An 18,308-nucleotide genomic window follows, 5' to 3' on the forward strand; every position below is an offset into this window, starting at 1 on the left:
AAGGAGTCTTAACCCACATAAAATGACTTTGTTTTCAATAATTTTCCACTAACTGTCCTATTTTGAACTCTTCTTTTCCATTGAATGGAGGATCCCTTTACAACATCTGGTCAAGATTCCAGAACATTCCAGTGACTTGGTTATTAGAAAGTCTCATTTTTGTAATTAAAGAGACAGTTAAGTTTATTTTGATGTGTAAATCTTCAAATCAAATCTAAAGCTCTTCTTATTTTTTTTAGCATAAACGTTTCCATGTCTCTAGCGGAGAAAGGCTGTGGTCTACTTTGTACATATCTCCCCCTGCTAGCTCATCAAGGTGCTAATCCTCTGCTATTTGGAATGGGAAGAAGAAGCCAGAGGGCAGGCATCTTTTCATTTGAGCTCACTATGGTGAAGTTTCTTTCTTGTTGGTCACTACTGCTCTAATGTTGACCAAGTTTTAACATCCTGACTGTGGCAGACACCCATGTGCTGCCTCTCTCTAACTGGGTTGGGGGCATGTTTAGAGGGTTTGAAAAGGCCATGTAAGCTACTTTCCTTTTGCACAGCTCCTGAAGCAGAGATCTGACTCTGATTTAAGGTTCACATCTAATTTTCACCTTTTCCAAAAGGATAGCGCATCATCCCCGCCCCATTTATTGAATCCTTTCCCACTGAGATGTCTTCTTGCCTTCCACCCAATATAGTGGAAATTTATCCTTTTGCCAAATAATGAGAATACAGGTTGACCCAAAGGCTGTTCCTCTCTCATCTCAGTTCTTTTTTCCCCCTGACTTAATTGCCAGGAGCAGGTCAGCAAGTTTGCCAGAATAGACATTTAATTGGAAGCAAGATACCAGGCCTTTTGTTTAGGCAACTCTAATCTTTATGAGTGATTGCCTTGGCTTTCCACCCTCCTTAGCTTCTGGGAAGTGGAGGTGTACCACCTCCCTTCCACCCAGGAAAAAGAATAACCTCTCCAGAAGTCCATGATCCCTCCCATGTCTCTGTCCTCTTACTTATGTGGGGTGAGAAGGAAGTTGGTGGTAAGTACTGGTCTAGCAATTCTCAGTAAGTCTTAATGAGAGGTGGCTGGTCCCAATTGCTAGTGACAGCTTGGTCTTAGACCATGGAGTACTTAGTATCCCTTCTCATCAGTTTTGGATTTATCAACAATTCCAGGACAACCGGAAAAATACCATTTGACATAAGGTTGCATTTCATTGGTATTTTCTTGCATAAAAGTTTTTAAATGTCTTAATATAGTCAGATTTATTAATCTTTTCCTTATAGCTCATCCTTTCTTTTAGCTTTTTCCTTTTTATTTTAAGTTTATTTACTTATTTCAAGAGAGAGAGCATAAGAGGGGAAGGGCAGAGAGAGAGGGATAGAGAGAATCCCAAGCAGGCACCGCACTGTCAGTGCAGAGCCCTACATGGGGCTTGAACCCATGAACCATGAGATCATGTCCTGAGCTGAAATCAAGAGTCAGATACTCAACCAACTGAGACACCCAGATGCCCTTCCTTTAGCTTTTTCAATAACTATTTCCCTATTCTTTTCAAAATTTTGCTTTTCACATTTAGATCTTTTGTCTATTTGACTCTTTAAAAACTTTTTTGTTTATGGTGTATGAGGTATAGAGATCTAATTTTAATTTTCCCATAAGGATAGTTCTTGTATCAATACTATTTGTTGAATAGTCTTTTCTTTCCTGCTGATTTGTATTACCACCTTTCAAGCTGCTTTTAACTGATACACATTTCTTTGTATTTTCTTTTTATAGGAATCAACTCTGCTGTCCCCTAAACTAAATTAGATCCCTGATATGTTCACCCATCATAGTGAATTGTTCCATTGAAACTTTATTAGTAGGAGTTGTGTTCACTATTGCATGCCTAGCATTTAGTACAGTACCTGGCACAGAGTTGGCTCTCAATAAATGTTTGGTGAAGGAATGAGCAAATCCAGGCCAAGATCCACGTGGCTGTGAGTCTGCCCTAAAGTCTACATTCACAGATTTCAATAGGTTTTATATTTTACTGTGATTGGTAAAATGGATTTTTCCTTTTCAATAACATAGGCTCTCTCTTGATCTGTTGTTCTTTGAGACAGACATTGTGAATATTCCTAGATTTATCCTTTTCTTGAGCTTGGCATCTAATGGGTCACTTAGGTTCATAATTTCCACTTCCTAAAAATTAAGACAGATTTTCTATTCCTACTATATTTTCATTTCAGTTCAGGCCTTCCCCCTCTTTTCTTTATTTTTTAATGTGATATTTGATATATGCACAAGAATGTGTATAATACATAATAAGTTAAAATTACATGTACACCTATGGAAACTACCACCTGCCTAAGAATGATAACATTATCTATCCATGGCCTCTACTTCATTGCTTCTCTCTGGCCCGCCCTTTGCCTCCACCTAAGAGGTAATCGCTAACTTGAAGTTTGGGTTTCTCAGCCTCTTGCTTTTGTTTTCTTTTCAAATATAGACTTGCTACATAATGCAAATATTCCTACCAAGCATTATATAGATATACTTGTTCTTGAGCTTTTTAAGAATAGTTTCATACTTTGTGAAGTCTGCAAATTGAATTTTTCATTCAACATTTATGCTTCTAAGATTCATCCATACTGCTGTGTGTGGCTATGGCTAATTTCATTATTTAATTTCGTTAGTGAACACAATGACATTACATTGTGTAACATACCACCATTTGTCTATTCTCCTGTTGATGTTTGTTTAGACTGTTTCCAGACTTTTATTTGCTATTTTGGACAAGGTTGCTTTCAACATTTTTGTTTATGTCTCTTGGTCCACATGTGTAAAGTTTTTCCAGGCTCTGTATCAAAGAGTGGACTTTCTGGGTGAAAGGGTATGTGAGTATTCAGCTTTAAAAGATAATGCCAAATTGCTTTTCCAAATGGTCTATCTATACTCATGCCAGTAAAGTGTAAAAGTCCCCATTGATGCATATTCTTTCCAACATTTGGCATTATGAGATGTATTAATCTTTTCCCTGTGCAGATGTGTAATTGTGTCTCCTTTTAATTGTAATTTGTATTTCCCCAAGAAAAGAATTTGAAATTGTTTTATAGGCCTACTGACCATTCTTGTTTCCATTTCTGTGCAATGTCTGTTTGTCTTTGCTCTTTTTTCTATTGGGTTATTTGAGTTTTTCTTACTCAAAGTCACATATTTTAGATCCAAATTTAATTCTTTATCAGTTATAGGTATTGCCAATATTTTCTTTCAACTTGTGACTTTCTTTTTACTTTTTTATAGTATCTTTATAAACAGAACTTTTAATGAAGTTTTAATTTTAATAAAGTTGAATTTATCAGTCTCTTCTATTATACTTGGAATTTTTAAATCTTGTTTTAAAAACACCCAGATCTACACTGAATTTATAAATATATTTTCTTATGCTTTATTTTAAAGGATTTAAAAGCTTTGTCTTTCACATTTAAGATGCATCTGGAATTAATTTTTGTGTACATGGTATGAAGTAGGGCTCTTATTTTCTTATTATGGGTAAACAATTATCCTATAAGAGAATTTATTTAGATTGAAATATACTCAAAATATATATTGCTATGAGAGGAAAGCACACAATATAACAGAATATATGGTATTTAGAAAATATAAAATATACATGTGGTAATTAGTATGTATACAGAATTTAAAGAGACATACACCAAAATAACAACAATGATTATCTTTGGATAGTAGAACAATTGATGATTTTTGTTTATTTCTTTTGTTCTTTTCTGTATTTTCCAATTTTTCTCTGTCGAACATATATTTGACAGTGAGAAAATAAGGTAGTATAGGTGATGATATAGTATCAGCACATCTTAAAGAGAAATCATCAGTTGAAAGAAGAACCATGAATTGAAATCTTCCAACTTAACTTTTTTTTATATAGCATCTTCCATTCCTAGGGATATGGGAGAATGTTTGTGGATTATGAAGTAAGTCTCAGTAGAAGGTGAAAAACCATTAAGTTGTGGAATCTGGGTGAATCTTCTGTAAATAGTTATATAAAATCTCTCTCTCCTAAGTTGTGTTTGCTTTACAGGTAATGTGCGACTCTTTGGAGAATAGGATCTGGGTTACTTATATGTATCATTGGTGATATAATCATTTCTTTTTGATCAACAGCAGATAATGAAAAGACTTATAAAGCGATATGTTCTGAAAGCACAAGTGGACAAGGAAAATGATGAAGTTAATGAAGGTAAGCATCTCCAACTTGAGAAACATTCTTTTGCAATTAACTTGATGAACTTGGGAAACTTGTTATTGAAGGATACTTTAAAAATCCAATCTCAGGTAATAGTGCCAAGATTGACAGGAGAATCTTATGTTAATTTCTAAAATTATCTTTTTAAAGGAATGGTTATTTAAAATGTCATTCAGAGACCATTTATCTCTTCTCGGAATGCCCTGATTCTTAGAATGTAAAACCTGCCTTCTTTCTGGAAGCTTTTAAATCCCTATTATATAAGGTAGTCAGTAGTTTTAGTTCTGTTTTCAGTGAGTGCACATGAGTGTTAACCTTTTTCCAATAAAATAATATTTATTTTCCAATAAAATAATTGACTGCTTGGCTCAAATAGAATCCACATTTCTTCAGGAAAATCTTTGCTTTGTTATACACAAAACTTGCTCTCATCTAGTGTTTCTCTTTTGCCTTTCACTTTTCTTCTTGGCTCCTTCCTTAATGATGCCTATTTTTCCACATATATCCTAGGCAGGGCATCTGTCTGGATTATAAAAATGTTTCACCAAAGGCTAGGTGGGTCAAAGCACAGGCCCAGAGTTGGAAAAAAAAAATCAAACTTGGAGAAATAAGTTGCCTTAAAAATGGAAACTGTAGCTTACAACACCAGTGAGATGCCACCAGATGATCCCTATCTGTGCTGATAAGAGAGAAAGGGCTAAACTAAATAAAACTGGTGATGGGTTTTGAAGCCATTACTTGATGAGCACAAGGAATCCCTTGAAAATCTGAGTCAGTCCAATGATACATGTATGTAGAAAAGAAGTCTATGAATGTGTGATTGAGGATCAGCAAAAATCCAATCATGATGCCCTAGAAATTGTCTCAGGGAGATAGGATTGGAAAGGGGTTGTAGTCTAGAAAGTGGAAATCTGATCATTTGTGCAATAACCTCCCTGGGGGGAAGGGGTACAAAAACAAAGTGATCTGGGGAATTGGATGGCTGAAAGCATTAAAACCAAGGAGCATCTTCCAAGTCCTTGCACCAAAGAGGAAAATGAGTTGGTGAGAATTTGGAGTTTTGAACAAAGTTCGAATTAAAGTATCATGCAGTTTAACAGCTTCATTAATAAATGAAGGGACTGAAGTCTGAAGAGGCTGAGTAATTTGTGTTTGCTGTATCGGCAGACTACATGTAACACTTAATGTATAGTCTTCTGGGGCACCTGAGTGGCTCAGCTGGTTAAGCATCCAACTCTTTTTTTTTTTTTTTTTAATTTTTTTTTTCAACGTTTTTTTATTTATTTTTTGGGACAGAGAGAGACAGAGCATGAACGGGGGAGGGGCAGAGAGAGAGGGAGACACAGAATCGGAAACAGGCTCCAGGCTCTGAGCCATCAGCCCAGAGCCCGACGCGGGGCTCGAACTCACGGACTGCGAGATCATGACCTGGTTGAAGTCGGACACTTAACCGACTGCGCCACCCAGGCGCCCCAAGCATCCAACTCTTGATGTTGGCTCTGGTCATGGTCCCATGGTTGTGAGATTGAGCCCTGCTTTGGGCTCTGTGCTGGGAATGAGATCTGCTTAAGGTTCTCTCTCATCCTCTTCTTCTGTCCCTCCCCTGCTGTCTCTCGTTCTTTCTCTCTCTCTCGCTCTCTCTCAAAAAAATAAAATAAAATAAAATAAAATAAAATAAAATAAAATAAAATAAAATAAAATAAAATAAAAGTATAGTTTCCCCATAAGTCAAAAACAAGGAAGGAAGATATGGCAGTAGGCATGCAAAAGGGGATCCACTGGGTTTATAGTCCAAATGTAATACTTAATGGAGTGAAAATCTACTTATTTCACCAAAGACTGCCTTGTGATTTCAAATTAGATCATATTGCCAAATGGGAAAGGAAGAAGCACTTTTTTTTTGGTCTAAACAAAATGAATCTGAAAATGTTTTATGTGTAGCCCTAAAAAATAGAATTCCTTAAGATAAAGAGGTTCTGACTTTCATATATATAAGAACATAGAAATTATACTTTAATCCATGATAAAGGTAGCAGGGAATATCATTAAAGGTATGTTTTACATGTGATTCTATTATAAAAAGCTGTTGAAATACCAATGATTTGAAGAATCACTTCTTATAGATTCAAGATAAATTTCTGCCCCAAAGTTCACCTTTCTACGTCAATGGCTTATCTACATGATAATCATTTGCAAGAGAATCCAGTTTTTAATTGCAGTCTACATATGATCAAAATACTGCCAAGCTTAATTATGGGTATAGTTGTGTTTTAATAGCCAAAAGTCTCCTATGGAGTTTCTTATGTATGTACACATTGCTAGTGGTTTCACATCTAAACTTAATTTCACCGTTGCTTGTTACTTCCTTATACATTGGTTCTCTGTGTCTTACAAACCCTTCCTTGGCTCCAAGTTCATTACCACTGCCTTCCTTAATAATCACTTTATGTTCTCCCAACTCCACAAACTTGAAATAAAATTTAGTTGTTTCATATGAGTATTTGCCTGTTAAATAGATTGACTAAGCTTTAATTAAGTTGCATTTTGCTAGGGTTCTCTTCCATCCTAGCAAAGGGGGATAATCCACATAGGTTTCAACCTTTATGGGTCTGAGGGAACCAAAGGGACCCTCTATAGACAGGATGGAGATACCCCGATTGCAGACCAGTTAACAGAAAAATCACCCTGTGTTAAAAGGTGATTGAGCCCCAGAACAACACTTTGAGTTCTACTACTGAAAACATAGCTGGACTATTTTTATAGCTTTTGTCAAAGATCAGTATATTTTTAAAGATTAATATTTCTTAAATATCTTGAAGGAAAAAAAATTGAAAAAAGTACCTTGGACTTTATGAAGCAAATGTGTTCATATTGTATGAATTCATTCTTTGTTCTTTTCTAAATCCAAAGAGCAAATTACCCATGATATGTTTTTTTTTAATACAAATACTATAGGTGAATTAAAAGAAATCAAACAAGATATCTCCAGCCTTCGTTATGAACTTTTAGAGGACAAGAGCCAAGCAACTGAGGAATTAGCCGTTCTGATTCATAAACTCAGTGAGAAACTGAATCCTAGCATGCTGAGATGTGAATGATTCAGTAACCTGGAATAATGGCTTTGACTATAGCACAAATGTGGGCAATAATATTTCTAAGTATGAAATACTTGAAAAACTGGTGTAAATTTTTAGTTTTAACTGCCTTTATCATGTGAATCTTTAAAAGTTATGTCTTAATGATTTTACTGTTTTATCACATGAAAATGGTCTTCATCTTGATTGTCTGCCTTGACATTATAAACAATGACATGCCACTGTATTTAAAGGCCCAGTATTATTACATTACTGACATTTTCGTCCACTTTAGAATAAACTCTATGTCTTTGCACTACCTGTTTGCCTCCAAGAGACCGTAAGCTCCTTGGGGACAGGGACCATGTCTTATTCATCTTTGTGTCTCCAGCATCTAGTACAGTGCCTGGTACATAGTAGGTGCTCAATAAATGTTGAACCCAACTGAACTGAACTGCCAACAAAATACAAATAAAAATTAAAAGGTCATCACACTGTAGCATTCCTTCCGTTGTCCAAATGCTGAAGACATTTTTTAAAAAAAATAGAAACATGAAATTTTATAACTGGCTATGACTTGGTAAGATTTTCTTAGAATTTTTGGCATCACTCATAATCCTAGAATCTTTGAGCCCCAAATGAAGAATTTAACAATGAAATGGGTTAATAGAAAATATAATTACATATTTAAGTTTCATAGAATTGTTCCAAACAACACATTAAAGATTTTTCTAAAGTATATACTCTTTGCTTTCTGTCTTAAATTTTCATTTGTTGTTTTTCAATAACGTGAATTTATTTAGTGGGAAGGTGAGTTTTTTAGTTAGAGGATATGCAAGGTTGCTATTTTGTTATAACCTTCTAATTTCTGCCTCTGATGCTTTAATGCTAAATAAGATATCAATGACTGACTTCTATCTTGCCCATTAGCTTCATTCTGAGTTTTAGAGGGTATGTCTATGGGAAGAACCAGGAAAAAGCAATGGCTGTCTACCTGGAAACACATATCCAAGCCTCACCAGGTATGTTTCGTTTCCCTTCGAGGCATCTCTTGCCATCATTGCTTACAATGATTGACATCCTTTTTCTTATCAAAGCATTTCAATTACACTTTCTATACAAAATAGGTGGTGATGAATCTGTATTTGATTTTTATTTTATAAGTGAGTTAAATACTGGTAATATCCACAACACCTCATGCATCCCCTTAATAAGAATGGGGGTACAGGCCAGTAATTTCCCTCATCTCTTCACAGACCATAAAACAAAGTATTTTTTTTTTTACCAGCTAGGTTTTGTCTCATGGAGTTATACCTATCTGGATTCTCTTCACTCTGTTTTTGTCAAGTCATACAGGAATACAAATTGTCATAGCTTAAGGGTAGTTTCATAGGTTCTAAAAAACAATTAAATACATTATACGCTAAAACTCATTAATATCACACATTTTTTGTTTTCTAGACATGAAAACAAAATGACCATTAAATGGTAGCTCTTTAAAGATTCTTTCTTAATTTCTACTTTTGGGGATTTAAAACAGTTAATGTAAGAAAAGAACTTTATAGGGGCGCCTGGGTGGCTTAGTCGGTTAAGCGTCCGACTTCGGCTCAGGTCATGATCTCACAGTTCGTGAGTTCGAGCCCCGCGTCGGGCTCTGTGCTGACAGCTCAGAGCCTGGAGCCTGCTTCACATTGTTTCTCCCTCTCTCTCTGCCCCTTCCCTGCTCATGCTTTGTTTCTCTCTGTCGCAAAAATAAATAAACATTAAAAAAATTAAAAAATAAAAGAACTTTATACATTTTTGCTACCATTTTAGAATATTTCATTAACTTTTGTGCTTTGCAAATGGTATTTTGTGTTAAACATTTTTCAAACTTTATATATTTTATGTTATACCTCAGAGCTAAATAAAATATTGATTTTTTTCTGTTATATGTTACTATAGTTTATATTAAAACAGTAAAGATATGAAATTTCCATAATAGAAAATACTTACAGTCTTCTAGTATTGTCTAGGGTTCCAAGAGTAAAAGGTTTTTCCTGTACCTATGGGACAGCATATTTAGTAATCTTCCTAATTGGGATTGAAAAAATGTTGAATGGAAAAGTGTCAGATTTAGCTGAGGACATTCTTCCTAGGATCCTTGGAGTATTGAATGAAAATAAAGCTCATGGCAACTATATCCTGTAAGAAAATACATTTTTTTTTGTCGTCTATGCCTTTCACAACTGCAAACCTCCAAACATAGGTGGTTTTTCCTTTATTTACTATGCTTATGTAAAACTGGTACATTTCTGTTATTTCATTTTTTTCCTTCTTCATAGTTTCTAGGTGGTAGCCAAGAAAGAAGATGTGATGCCAAGATGTGGTGGATACTATTGATATCCTACCCAGATCCTTTTTAATGGGCCAGTGCAGGCATCTCCCAGATTCTGTGAGTGTTCCCAGAATAGCAGTTCCCAACAATCCACTTCCCCAGGGAATTGCCCTCAACTGAAAGGAAGCCCTGGATGTTATGTCTCCCCTTCCCCATACCAGTGACCAACTGGGGTGGAAATAAAAAGGCTGGGCCCTTGTCTTAAGGTGGGCCACATTTTTTGGTGTAGTTCATGCTCAAGAGCTGCAGAAGGGATTAGGCTTGGCCAGACTCCAGTTGAGACCAAATCTGTGTTTAGCTTTTCCCTCTATTATCCTGTCTCCCTTCCTCCCTTTCTGCTGAGAACATTCCTTCAATATATCATATCCAAATCTTATTAGGCTTTGTCCCTAGTGAACTCATCCTAAGACATAGGTATTACTGTGATAATATAGAGGCAAGGTAAGGATTATTCTAGGTGATTGTTATCAAAATTAATACTTCTTTGAGGTTAATAATAGCTCTGGGCCAGCAACACCTTGTCTCACTGTTTTAACAGGAACATTGGGCTTAGAAGCAATGCTCAAAGAATTAGGTGGGGCAACTTGGAGAAGGGAACATTTTAACAGAACCAAAAACAATTTTGTTTAGTGAAAGACATTTAGGTGATTACGATTAATTAGAAAATTATCCAAGTCCTATATCTTTTTTTAACTTCTTTGCTATTCTTAGTTTTTTCCTCAGTTACAGATAAAGGAAAGGAAGCAACTCTCAAATTGCTTCTTAGGCTTACTCTTTAAAAATTTTGGTACTGTAAGTGTTTCTGTATTAAATTTGCTGAAGACCCTTGACTTAATGGAATTCACAATACATTGAGAAGCTTAGATTTATAGACTTGAAATAAAACAGGGAAATAAGCAAAATAGTATCTGGTGTCTTCAGAGTTCTGTGTACTTTAAAAACTTAAAAATTACATGTATTTTGTGATTGTTAAAAGCAAATTTACTACCACTTAAGACAACTGTCTTACTCAATCGTGTCCAATATATTTTTATTTCAAATGCGTTAAGCCAAATGAAAGAAGCTGTTAGAAATGGGAAGGTAAAGTGTCTTATGAATGATGTCTAAAAAGAACTGAAGTCACATTAATTGTTTATTGTGTGCCTGGGGACAAACCTGGTCTTCTACCATGTTCCATCAAACAGGGCTTTGCCACAAGCAGATTCTCAGTCTTTGGGTGTCTCAGAGTTCTTTCAGGGGATTGGTATCATCACCCAAGGAGGTAATGATCTTTCTTTCCATGTTTCTTTTTTAAAATCAATCTAAAAGGTTATTAATTTTTTAAAATATGAGTTTGAGGGTTTCCCAGTTGGCACCACATGTTAGTGGAGACCAATGTATATACTCATGAGTCAATCACTCAACCACCTTTAGCTGTGTTATGGTTTTAACTATAATGCAATTTAAATTGCTCTTATTCTTAGTCATAAGTTGTTTAATTTATACTCATAAGGGTTGCTTTGAGACTGCAGCATAAGGTTTATAAGTTACTGAAGTGCATGATACTTCTGTAAATTTGTCTGAAGGTGATTTTTATCACATTTAAGATATAATCATTTTATTTTTTTTAATGTAATCCACCAAGATGTCTCTAGTACCTTAAAATATGTTTAAAAAGATGAATTATAGTGGCAGTTTTCTCTAACTTGGCTTTTCATTTTTGTGAAGAAAAACTCCCCACCCTGCTAATTATATAAGAAGTATTTAAAATTAGTACTTTGAAAATTTTGCCATTTAGAAACAAAACACAGTACTTAAAAAAAATCACTTGCCTTTTCTAGATGCAAAATGAAAGAATTCTAAGTATCATAAAGCTCTTTTGTGTATTTTTGATGCTATATCATAGCCTCATTTTAATGTTTTAAAATAAATTTGATCTTCAAAATAAACTCTTTTCATTTACACAATTAAAGTAAATAAACAGTGGGCATCACTTATTAAATGGGAAATAAGCATTGCCAGTATATATTTTGATTACAAATATTATAAAGATTATAGGAAGAGCCAGGTGGTTCACTTGGCTAAGCATGCGACTCTTGGCTTCAGCTCAGGTCGTGATTTCATGGGTTCGTGAGTTTGAGCCCTGTATCAGGCTCCATGCTGACAGTGCAGAGCCTGCTTAGGATTCTCTGTTTCTCCTTCTCCCTCTCTCTCTCTCTCTCTCTCTCTCTCTGCCCCTCTCCCACTCTCTCTCTCCAAAAAATACATAAACTTAAAACAGTTTTTAAAAAAGATTGCAAGAAGATGAATTTTATGATACCTTAAATAATATAGCAATCTAAAATAAAATGCCTTATCTTTAAAGCTACATTTCTACACAAACATTTTCTTTTCTCACCTTGGCTTGTAGATGCCCAAATTAATTACAAAATTTCACAATGAAAAAATGAGATAATTATTAAAAATCCTATGGGATTTGAAAGGTTATACATTACTATGAAAGTGGTTTGTGGATATGAAAGAGAAAACATTGGATTAATGGTTTCTAAGATTTTGCTCAGCCCTGGAATACTTGTCAAATTTACGAGAGTAATTTTTAAAAATATAATTCCTGCCCATTCATCAGGTTTTCAGGATTTTGATTTCTTTGTTATAATGCAAAAACGTAGCAATAATAAATATCAGTACCATTTTCCTGAAGTTGTTAACATGCATTGCCAGGACTTAAGAAGGGAAACAAAACAGACTGGGAAGATTTGGTACCCACTGTCTTGGATAACCCTTTATCAGAACCTTGCAATCACAGGGACAATAGAATGCCTACCTTGGAAACTGCAGTTAAACACAGATTTTGAGGATTGCTTAATTTTAATTTTATTTTTTAACAATTTTATTTTCAAATTGAAAAATTTTATTAAAAACAGTGCAGGGGCGCCTGGGTGGCGCAGTCGGTTAAGCGTCCGACTTCAGCCAGGTCACGATCTTGCGGTCCGTGAGTTCTAGCCCCACGTCGGGCTCTGGGCTGATGGCTCAGAGCCTGGAGCCTGCTTCCGATTCTGTGTCTCCCTCTCTCTCTGCCCCTCCCCCGTTCATGCTCTGTCTCTCTCTGTCCCAAAAATAAATAAAAAACGTTGAAAAAAAATTAAAAAAAAAAACAAACCAAAAAACAGTGCAAACATCTTATGGAAAACACAAAACAAGAGGAGGAAAGTTTATAATCCTTTATAACCAACAAAAATTTTTTTGGATTTATTTCATAACAAGTCCCTTCCTATAATTGTAATCATAGTATATATACTATTTTATATTATGCTTTTAGTATGATCCTGAACACTTCCCACATTGCTTTCCAGCCTTCATTATTTCCACTTTCAGTGGCTGCACAGTAGTTGATAAAGTGGAGGCACCATTTCTTTATTGGATAGTTATATCTGCATTTTAAGTGGTTCCTCAACGACGACCTGTTACTTTGCTTTGTTTCTGTAAAACTAAATATCCAAAATTGGGGTTATGGGTTAAAAATATCCCACATTTATAGGTTCGGATGCATATTTCTATATTGCTTTTGAAAGGGTTTTATTGCCACTCACAGTTGATGAGCACATGCCCTCTCTACAATATGCAGTGTTACCACTTACATCTTTTTCTAATTTGAAAGGTAAAATAAAAGGGTATCTTGCTTTAATATTATCAATTACAAATGAAGGTAATAGATTTCTATAAGTTTGTTCAGTAGCCACTTTCTTCGTGAAATGTCTGTTAATATTTTTACCTGTTTACTTATTGGAATAATACTATTTCTTTATTAACTTGTATGAACTGTTTATAAAGATAGTAAGTTTGCATATATATCCCCAATTTTTGTTTATATTTAAAAAATTTTGTCACATATTGAAATGTTTCATCTTTATTCTTAATATCTGTTTTTTTCTTTTTGATTTCTTTTATTCCTGTTAAGATCAGACAAGTTCCCTTCTGATATAGGCTGAATTGTGTCCCACTTAAATTCATATGTTGAAGTCCTAACTCCAAGTACCTCAGAATGTAACTGTATTTGGAAGTAGGACCTCTAAAGAGGTAATTACTGTAAAATGAGATCATTAGGATGGGCCTTGATCCATCCAATTTGACTGGTTTCCTTATCAGAAGAGATTAGGATACAGACTTGCAAAGAGTGAAGACCTTGTGAATCCAGGAGGAGAAGATGGGCATCACAAGCCAAGGTGAGAAGCCTTAGAAGATTGGTTTGGTTTCCTGCTCACTCTTTGATCTTATATTTCTAGCCTGTGAGACCTGTGAGAAAATAAATTTCTGTTGTATAAAGTCACTCAGTTTGTGGTAATTTATTATCGGGCCCCTAAGTATTCCACCTTCCAACTCCCTAAATTCTGTAAAATTCTGTACAACTCTGTGTTCTCCTGTCTCCCCTATGGCTTTATTTTTCAATTTACTTCTGAAATGTATCTGTATTTTTGTTGAGTCTAAATTGGTATGTGTTTTTCGCAAATTGCTACATAGCTAATCCATCTCCAGGCCCTGCTGTCTATTTTAATGTGGAGTTATTTAGCCTCAGAAAAAGAATTGTCTAGAACATTCTGGTATCTAGACAAAACCTTCTCACGTCCCTTGCTGGAAATAATTATTCTTCCTAAGAAGTACCCCCTTCTCAGGATTTCAATTCTTGTTTCACAATCATTTGTGAACTCTCTCCTAGTAAACCAAAGAAATCAGGAAAGAGGCTGTATCTTTCTCATCTATATTTAGTATTTCTTTAGTCACAACACTGTACATTAAGGGAGAAATGATCAAAGGATCAGGGAATATTAGCTGTCAGTCAGACCTTGGGTCATTATAGGCCACTAGTAGTCTGCAGGTCCCTGAGGCCTATTCAGGGGGTCTGTGATTTTGAAACTCTTTTCATTACACTAAGATGTTATCTGCCTTTTGCACTGTGTTGACATTTGCACTGATGGTTCAAAAGCAATGGTGGTTAAGTACGGTTGGTGCTTAAACATGAATCAAAGCAGTGGCTTCAATAGTTACTGCATTCTTCATGCCACATATTGGCAGGAAACAAAACTACATAAATATGTCCGTTGTGAAGCAGTAAAAGTTGTTAATTTTAAGTCTCAATTTGAATACATTTCTTTCAGATATTCTGTGTGATGAAATGGGAAGTATGCATAAAGCATTTCTACTGAATACTGAGGAGTATTGTCTCAAGGAAAAGCATTTGTGTGATTATTGGAGATGGTAGCTGGAACACTTTCTTTAAAAAAGCACAACTGACAAAAATTATGATTAGTCAGACTAGAGTGTTTGGTATACACTTTCTTGTGAATTCAAGAAGGGAACCTATCATTTTAAGGAAAACAACTGACATTTGTTGCCAATGCTTAAAATTTGACCTTTTACGCATAAATGAGAAGTTTGCAAAATTTGTTTCCATGTCTGAGGTAGATAGCTTTCCAATATTTCACAACTTTTCTGATCAAATCCATGGTGATATTAACATATAGGATTTCTTTGATGTTATATAATGAAGACACATTGCACATTGCAATTAGCTTGTAAAAAACTACCATTTGTTGACAATAAATTTCATGTAATAAAAAATAAAAGGCCAAAAGTTACGAGCATAAAAAAAAAAGAAAAAAACTACCACTTGTTAATTTTGCGCCAGATTTTCTTCATATACTTAAATAAAACAACCCACATATACCAACAGATGGAATACAGTAGGAGATCTGGGACTTGCTTGTCTATTCAGGTGGACAGTAAATATATTTGCAAACACCAATTTGCAGACTTTTTATCTTTTTTCTCCCAAAATATTTTCATTAAAATTTTTATGTAATAAGTTTATTTTTTTAATGTTTATTTATTTTTGAGACAGAGAATGAATGGGGAAGGGGCAGAGAGAGAGGGAGACACAGAATCGGAAGCAGGCTCCAGGCTCTGAGCCATCAGCCCAGAGCCTGACGCGGGGCTCGGACTCACGAACCGTGAGATCGTGACCTGAGCTGAAGTCGGATGCTCAACCGACTGAGCCACCCAGGCACCCCTGTAATAAGTTTATTTTTAAGTACGCTTTTAAAATTCCAGTTCTAATTTCTAATTTTTTTTTTTAATTCTTGAGAGAGCGAGCACAAACCTGTGAGCAGGGAAGGGGCAGAGAGAGGGAGAGAGAGAGAGAGAGAGAGAGAGAGAGAGAGAGAGAGAGAGAAACCCAAGCACGCTCTGCACTCTTGTGGAACCTGAATCGGGGCTTGAACTCACAAAGCCTGAGATATCCTAAGCTGAAATCAAGAGTCGGACACTTAACCTACTGAGCCACCCAGGCGCCCCTCCAGTTCTAATTTCTCATATAGTAAATATCAGCAGATCTTATATAAACAAAAGGTCTTTGGGGTCCTCAATAGTTTGTTAAGAGTTTTGGGAAGGGGCTGTAAGGCCAAAAGTTTGATAACTATTGTGGTAAGCTAACTCCTGTAACGGTGGAACCTAATTCTTTGAAGGACTCTTTCCCGTGTCAGTAAAATAGTTCAGAGTCAACATAAGTTTCACATCAGGGGTCTACACTGAGAAAGACTTAAAAGAGGTGCTTCTCTAGACCGCGGTAGGGGTGAAGCCAAGACTGCGTCTCCAGTCTCCCTGGAAACCACCTTTCTCTAGTGTCCTGGGCCTAGTCCTCCGTTCCTCTCCGCCTGTGATTGGAGCAGGTTAAGTCAGTGGGCGGTTCTTTGGGAGAGGGGCGGGGCTTTCTCTTTTGGCCGAGGGCTCCCCTCGCGTGAGCGTATTGACGTCACACTGGACGCCGCAGCCTTGACGCCACGCCTGTGCATCCCCAACTGAGGCCGCCGTAGGGGGGGTTGGCCTTTCGAGGGGACGCGAGCGGGACCCTTGAGCCTGAGGTCCAGCAGCCTCTGTTATTCCCGTGCGGTTCCGGCGCTGCCCCCAGCATCGGTGCCACCGTCATGGATCTAAATTTAAACCGAGCGGATTATTTACAGGTAAACCTGAGGGAATAAAGCGGGCGCCAAGCGGGACGAGCCCCGCTCCCTGAGAGGATTTTGTCCTTCCACTGACGTCTGTCGGGGTCGCCCAGAGGGGGGTGCGGCGGCGAAGGGGCAGGGCTGGGTGCTGCGCTCTCGTTGTCGCTGTCACGGGCAACTACTGCTCGCCCTTGAGGGTCCGCGGGGACTTGGAAAGAAGCGGCAGACGCTCCCGCGTTTCTGGAGGCTGCCAGCATACCTAGAATATATAGAATGTACATGTATACACTTAGAGTATACCTTGAATACCTAAAAAGAGCTGACGTGATCTCGGATTCCTCTTCAAGGCCGTACGCCTCCCAGGCTGCAGCTACCTGTTGGCCCGTAACTCCGGGAATCTCCCTCCATCTCTCCCCAGCCCCTTCTCCCGAGCGCCAGACACTTCTCGCTTTGAGCTGAACGTCACCAGCCACATAATCATAAAAGCCAACGACAACTCTTTATTGCACATGTAACTTCTTCATGAGCTTAACTTACATTACTATTTACTCTTCATAAAAATTCTCTGAGTAGATAATGTTATAGATGGGGATCTAGGGACTCAGAGAAAGTAATTACTTAACAGCGAAAAAGGATGAAGTTCTTAACTTGAAACAAAGTCTCTGACTCTGGAGCTGGTGTTCTCTCTCTTACACTATCCTGCCTCTCAGTATTTCAGCTCTAGCCATTCTGTCCCTCTTTTTCATCTCCTTTTTCAGTGATCCCGTTTTGGCTCATGATACAAAAGTTTGCCCCCTCAGTTTCCCTGCTAGCTATGCTAGGTACTTTTCACCGTAATATCTTCCTTAGTGAACTGGTCACCACATTTTGCTACTGCTTTTGTCTCCTAAACATCTCTTGACTGGTCCCATGTTTTTCCCCATCTCCATTACCCCCAATTCAGGTCCGCATCTTCTCTTTCTCCAGTAATTGAAATAGCCTCTTATTTGGGTTCCTAGCCTCCTGCTTCACCTCCCTCCAAGCCATCCTTCACATCACTTGTTAGAATGATGTTTCAAAAACGGAAATCTAAACAGATTACTCTATTTAAAAAAAAATTTTTTTAATGTTTTATTTTTGAGACAGAGAGAGACAGAGTATGAATGAGGGGAGGGGCAGAGAGAGAGAGGGAGACACAGAATCTGAAACAGGTTCCAGGCTCTGAGCTGTCAGCACAGAGCCCGAGGCGGGGCTCGAACTCACTGACCGCGAGATCATGACCTGAGCCGAAGTCGGAGGCTTAACCGACTGAGCCACCCAGGTGCCCCCTAAACAGATTACTTTAAACTTTAGTACTACTCCTTAGAATACAGAAGAAAGTTGTACTTCTACACTATATGTAAATCCTTTTATGATCTGTTGTTTACTGCAATGTCTGTTCCATTGGTCCCCATCCTCCCCACGTCTTCTCTCATACTGTGCGCCACTAGTGACATTTCCCTGCTGTTTGCATCTTCCGTACCTTTTGTAAAATAGTCCTCACTATCAGATTGGATGACATGACCCTCAGCATGTTCGGTGTATCGCAGAAGTCTTCTATGTCGGATTTTTAATAATTGTAATCTATTTCCAAAGATTTTTAATTACTGTACGAAAACGAATAACTGTA

General features: G+C 36.9%; 2 protein-coding genes across 5 annotated transcripts in view; both read left to right on the top strand.

The window, feature by feature from the left end:
* TRPC3 (transient receptor potential cation channel subfamily C member 3) overlaps window positions 1-8,050 on the top strand; it is a 74,080-nt gene extending 66,030 nt beyond the window's left edge. For all 3 annotated transcript variants that reach the window (XM_043569230.1, XM_043569213.1, XM_043569223.1), the window contains 2 exons: window positions 4,154-4,229; window positions 7,191-8,050. In XM_043569230.1, coding sequence (XP_043425165.1) covers window positions 4,154-4,229; window positions 7,191-7,333 — 219 coding nt within the window. In that variant the 3' untranslated portion in view covers window positions 7,334-8,050. The remainder of the gene's footprint in view (window positions 1-4,153; window positions 4,230-7,190) is intronic.
* An 8,418-nt stretch (window positions 8,051-16,468) lies between these two features.
* The window catches only part of BBS7 (Bardet-Biedl syndrome 7), a 37,667-nt gene continuing 35,827 nt past the window's right edge, over window positions 16,469-18,308 (top strand). The window contains exon 1 of one of the 2 annotated variants that reach the window (XM_043569252.1): window positions 16,469-16,678. In XM_043569252.1, coding sequence (XP_043425187.1) covers window positions 16,643-16,678 — 36 coding nt within the window. In that variant the 5' untranslated portion in view covers window positions 16,469-16,642. The remainder of the gene's footprint in view (window positions 16,679-18,308) is intronic. The other variant, XM_043569244.1, reaches the window with a different exon arrangement.

The sequence above is a fragment of the Prionailurus bengalensis genome, chromosome B1, assembly GCF_016509475.1.
Source record: "Prionailurus bengalensis isolate Pbe53 chromosome B1, Fcat_Pben_1.1_paternal_pri, whole genome shotgun sequence".
NCBI lineage: Eukaryota > Metazoa > Chordata > Mammalia > Carnivora > Felidae > Prionailurus > Prionailurus bengalensis.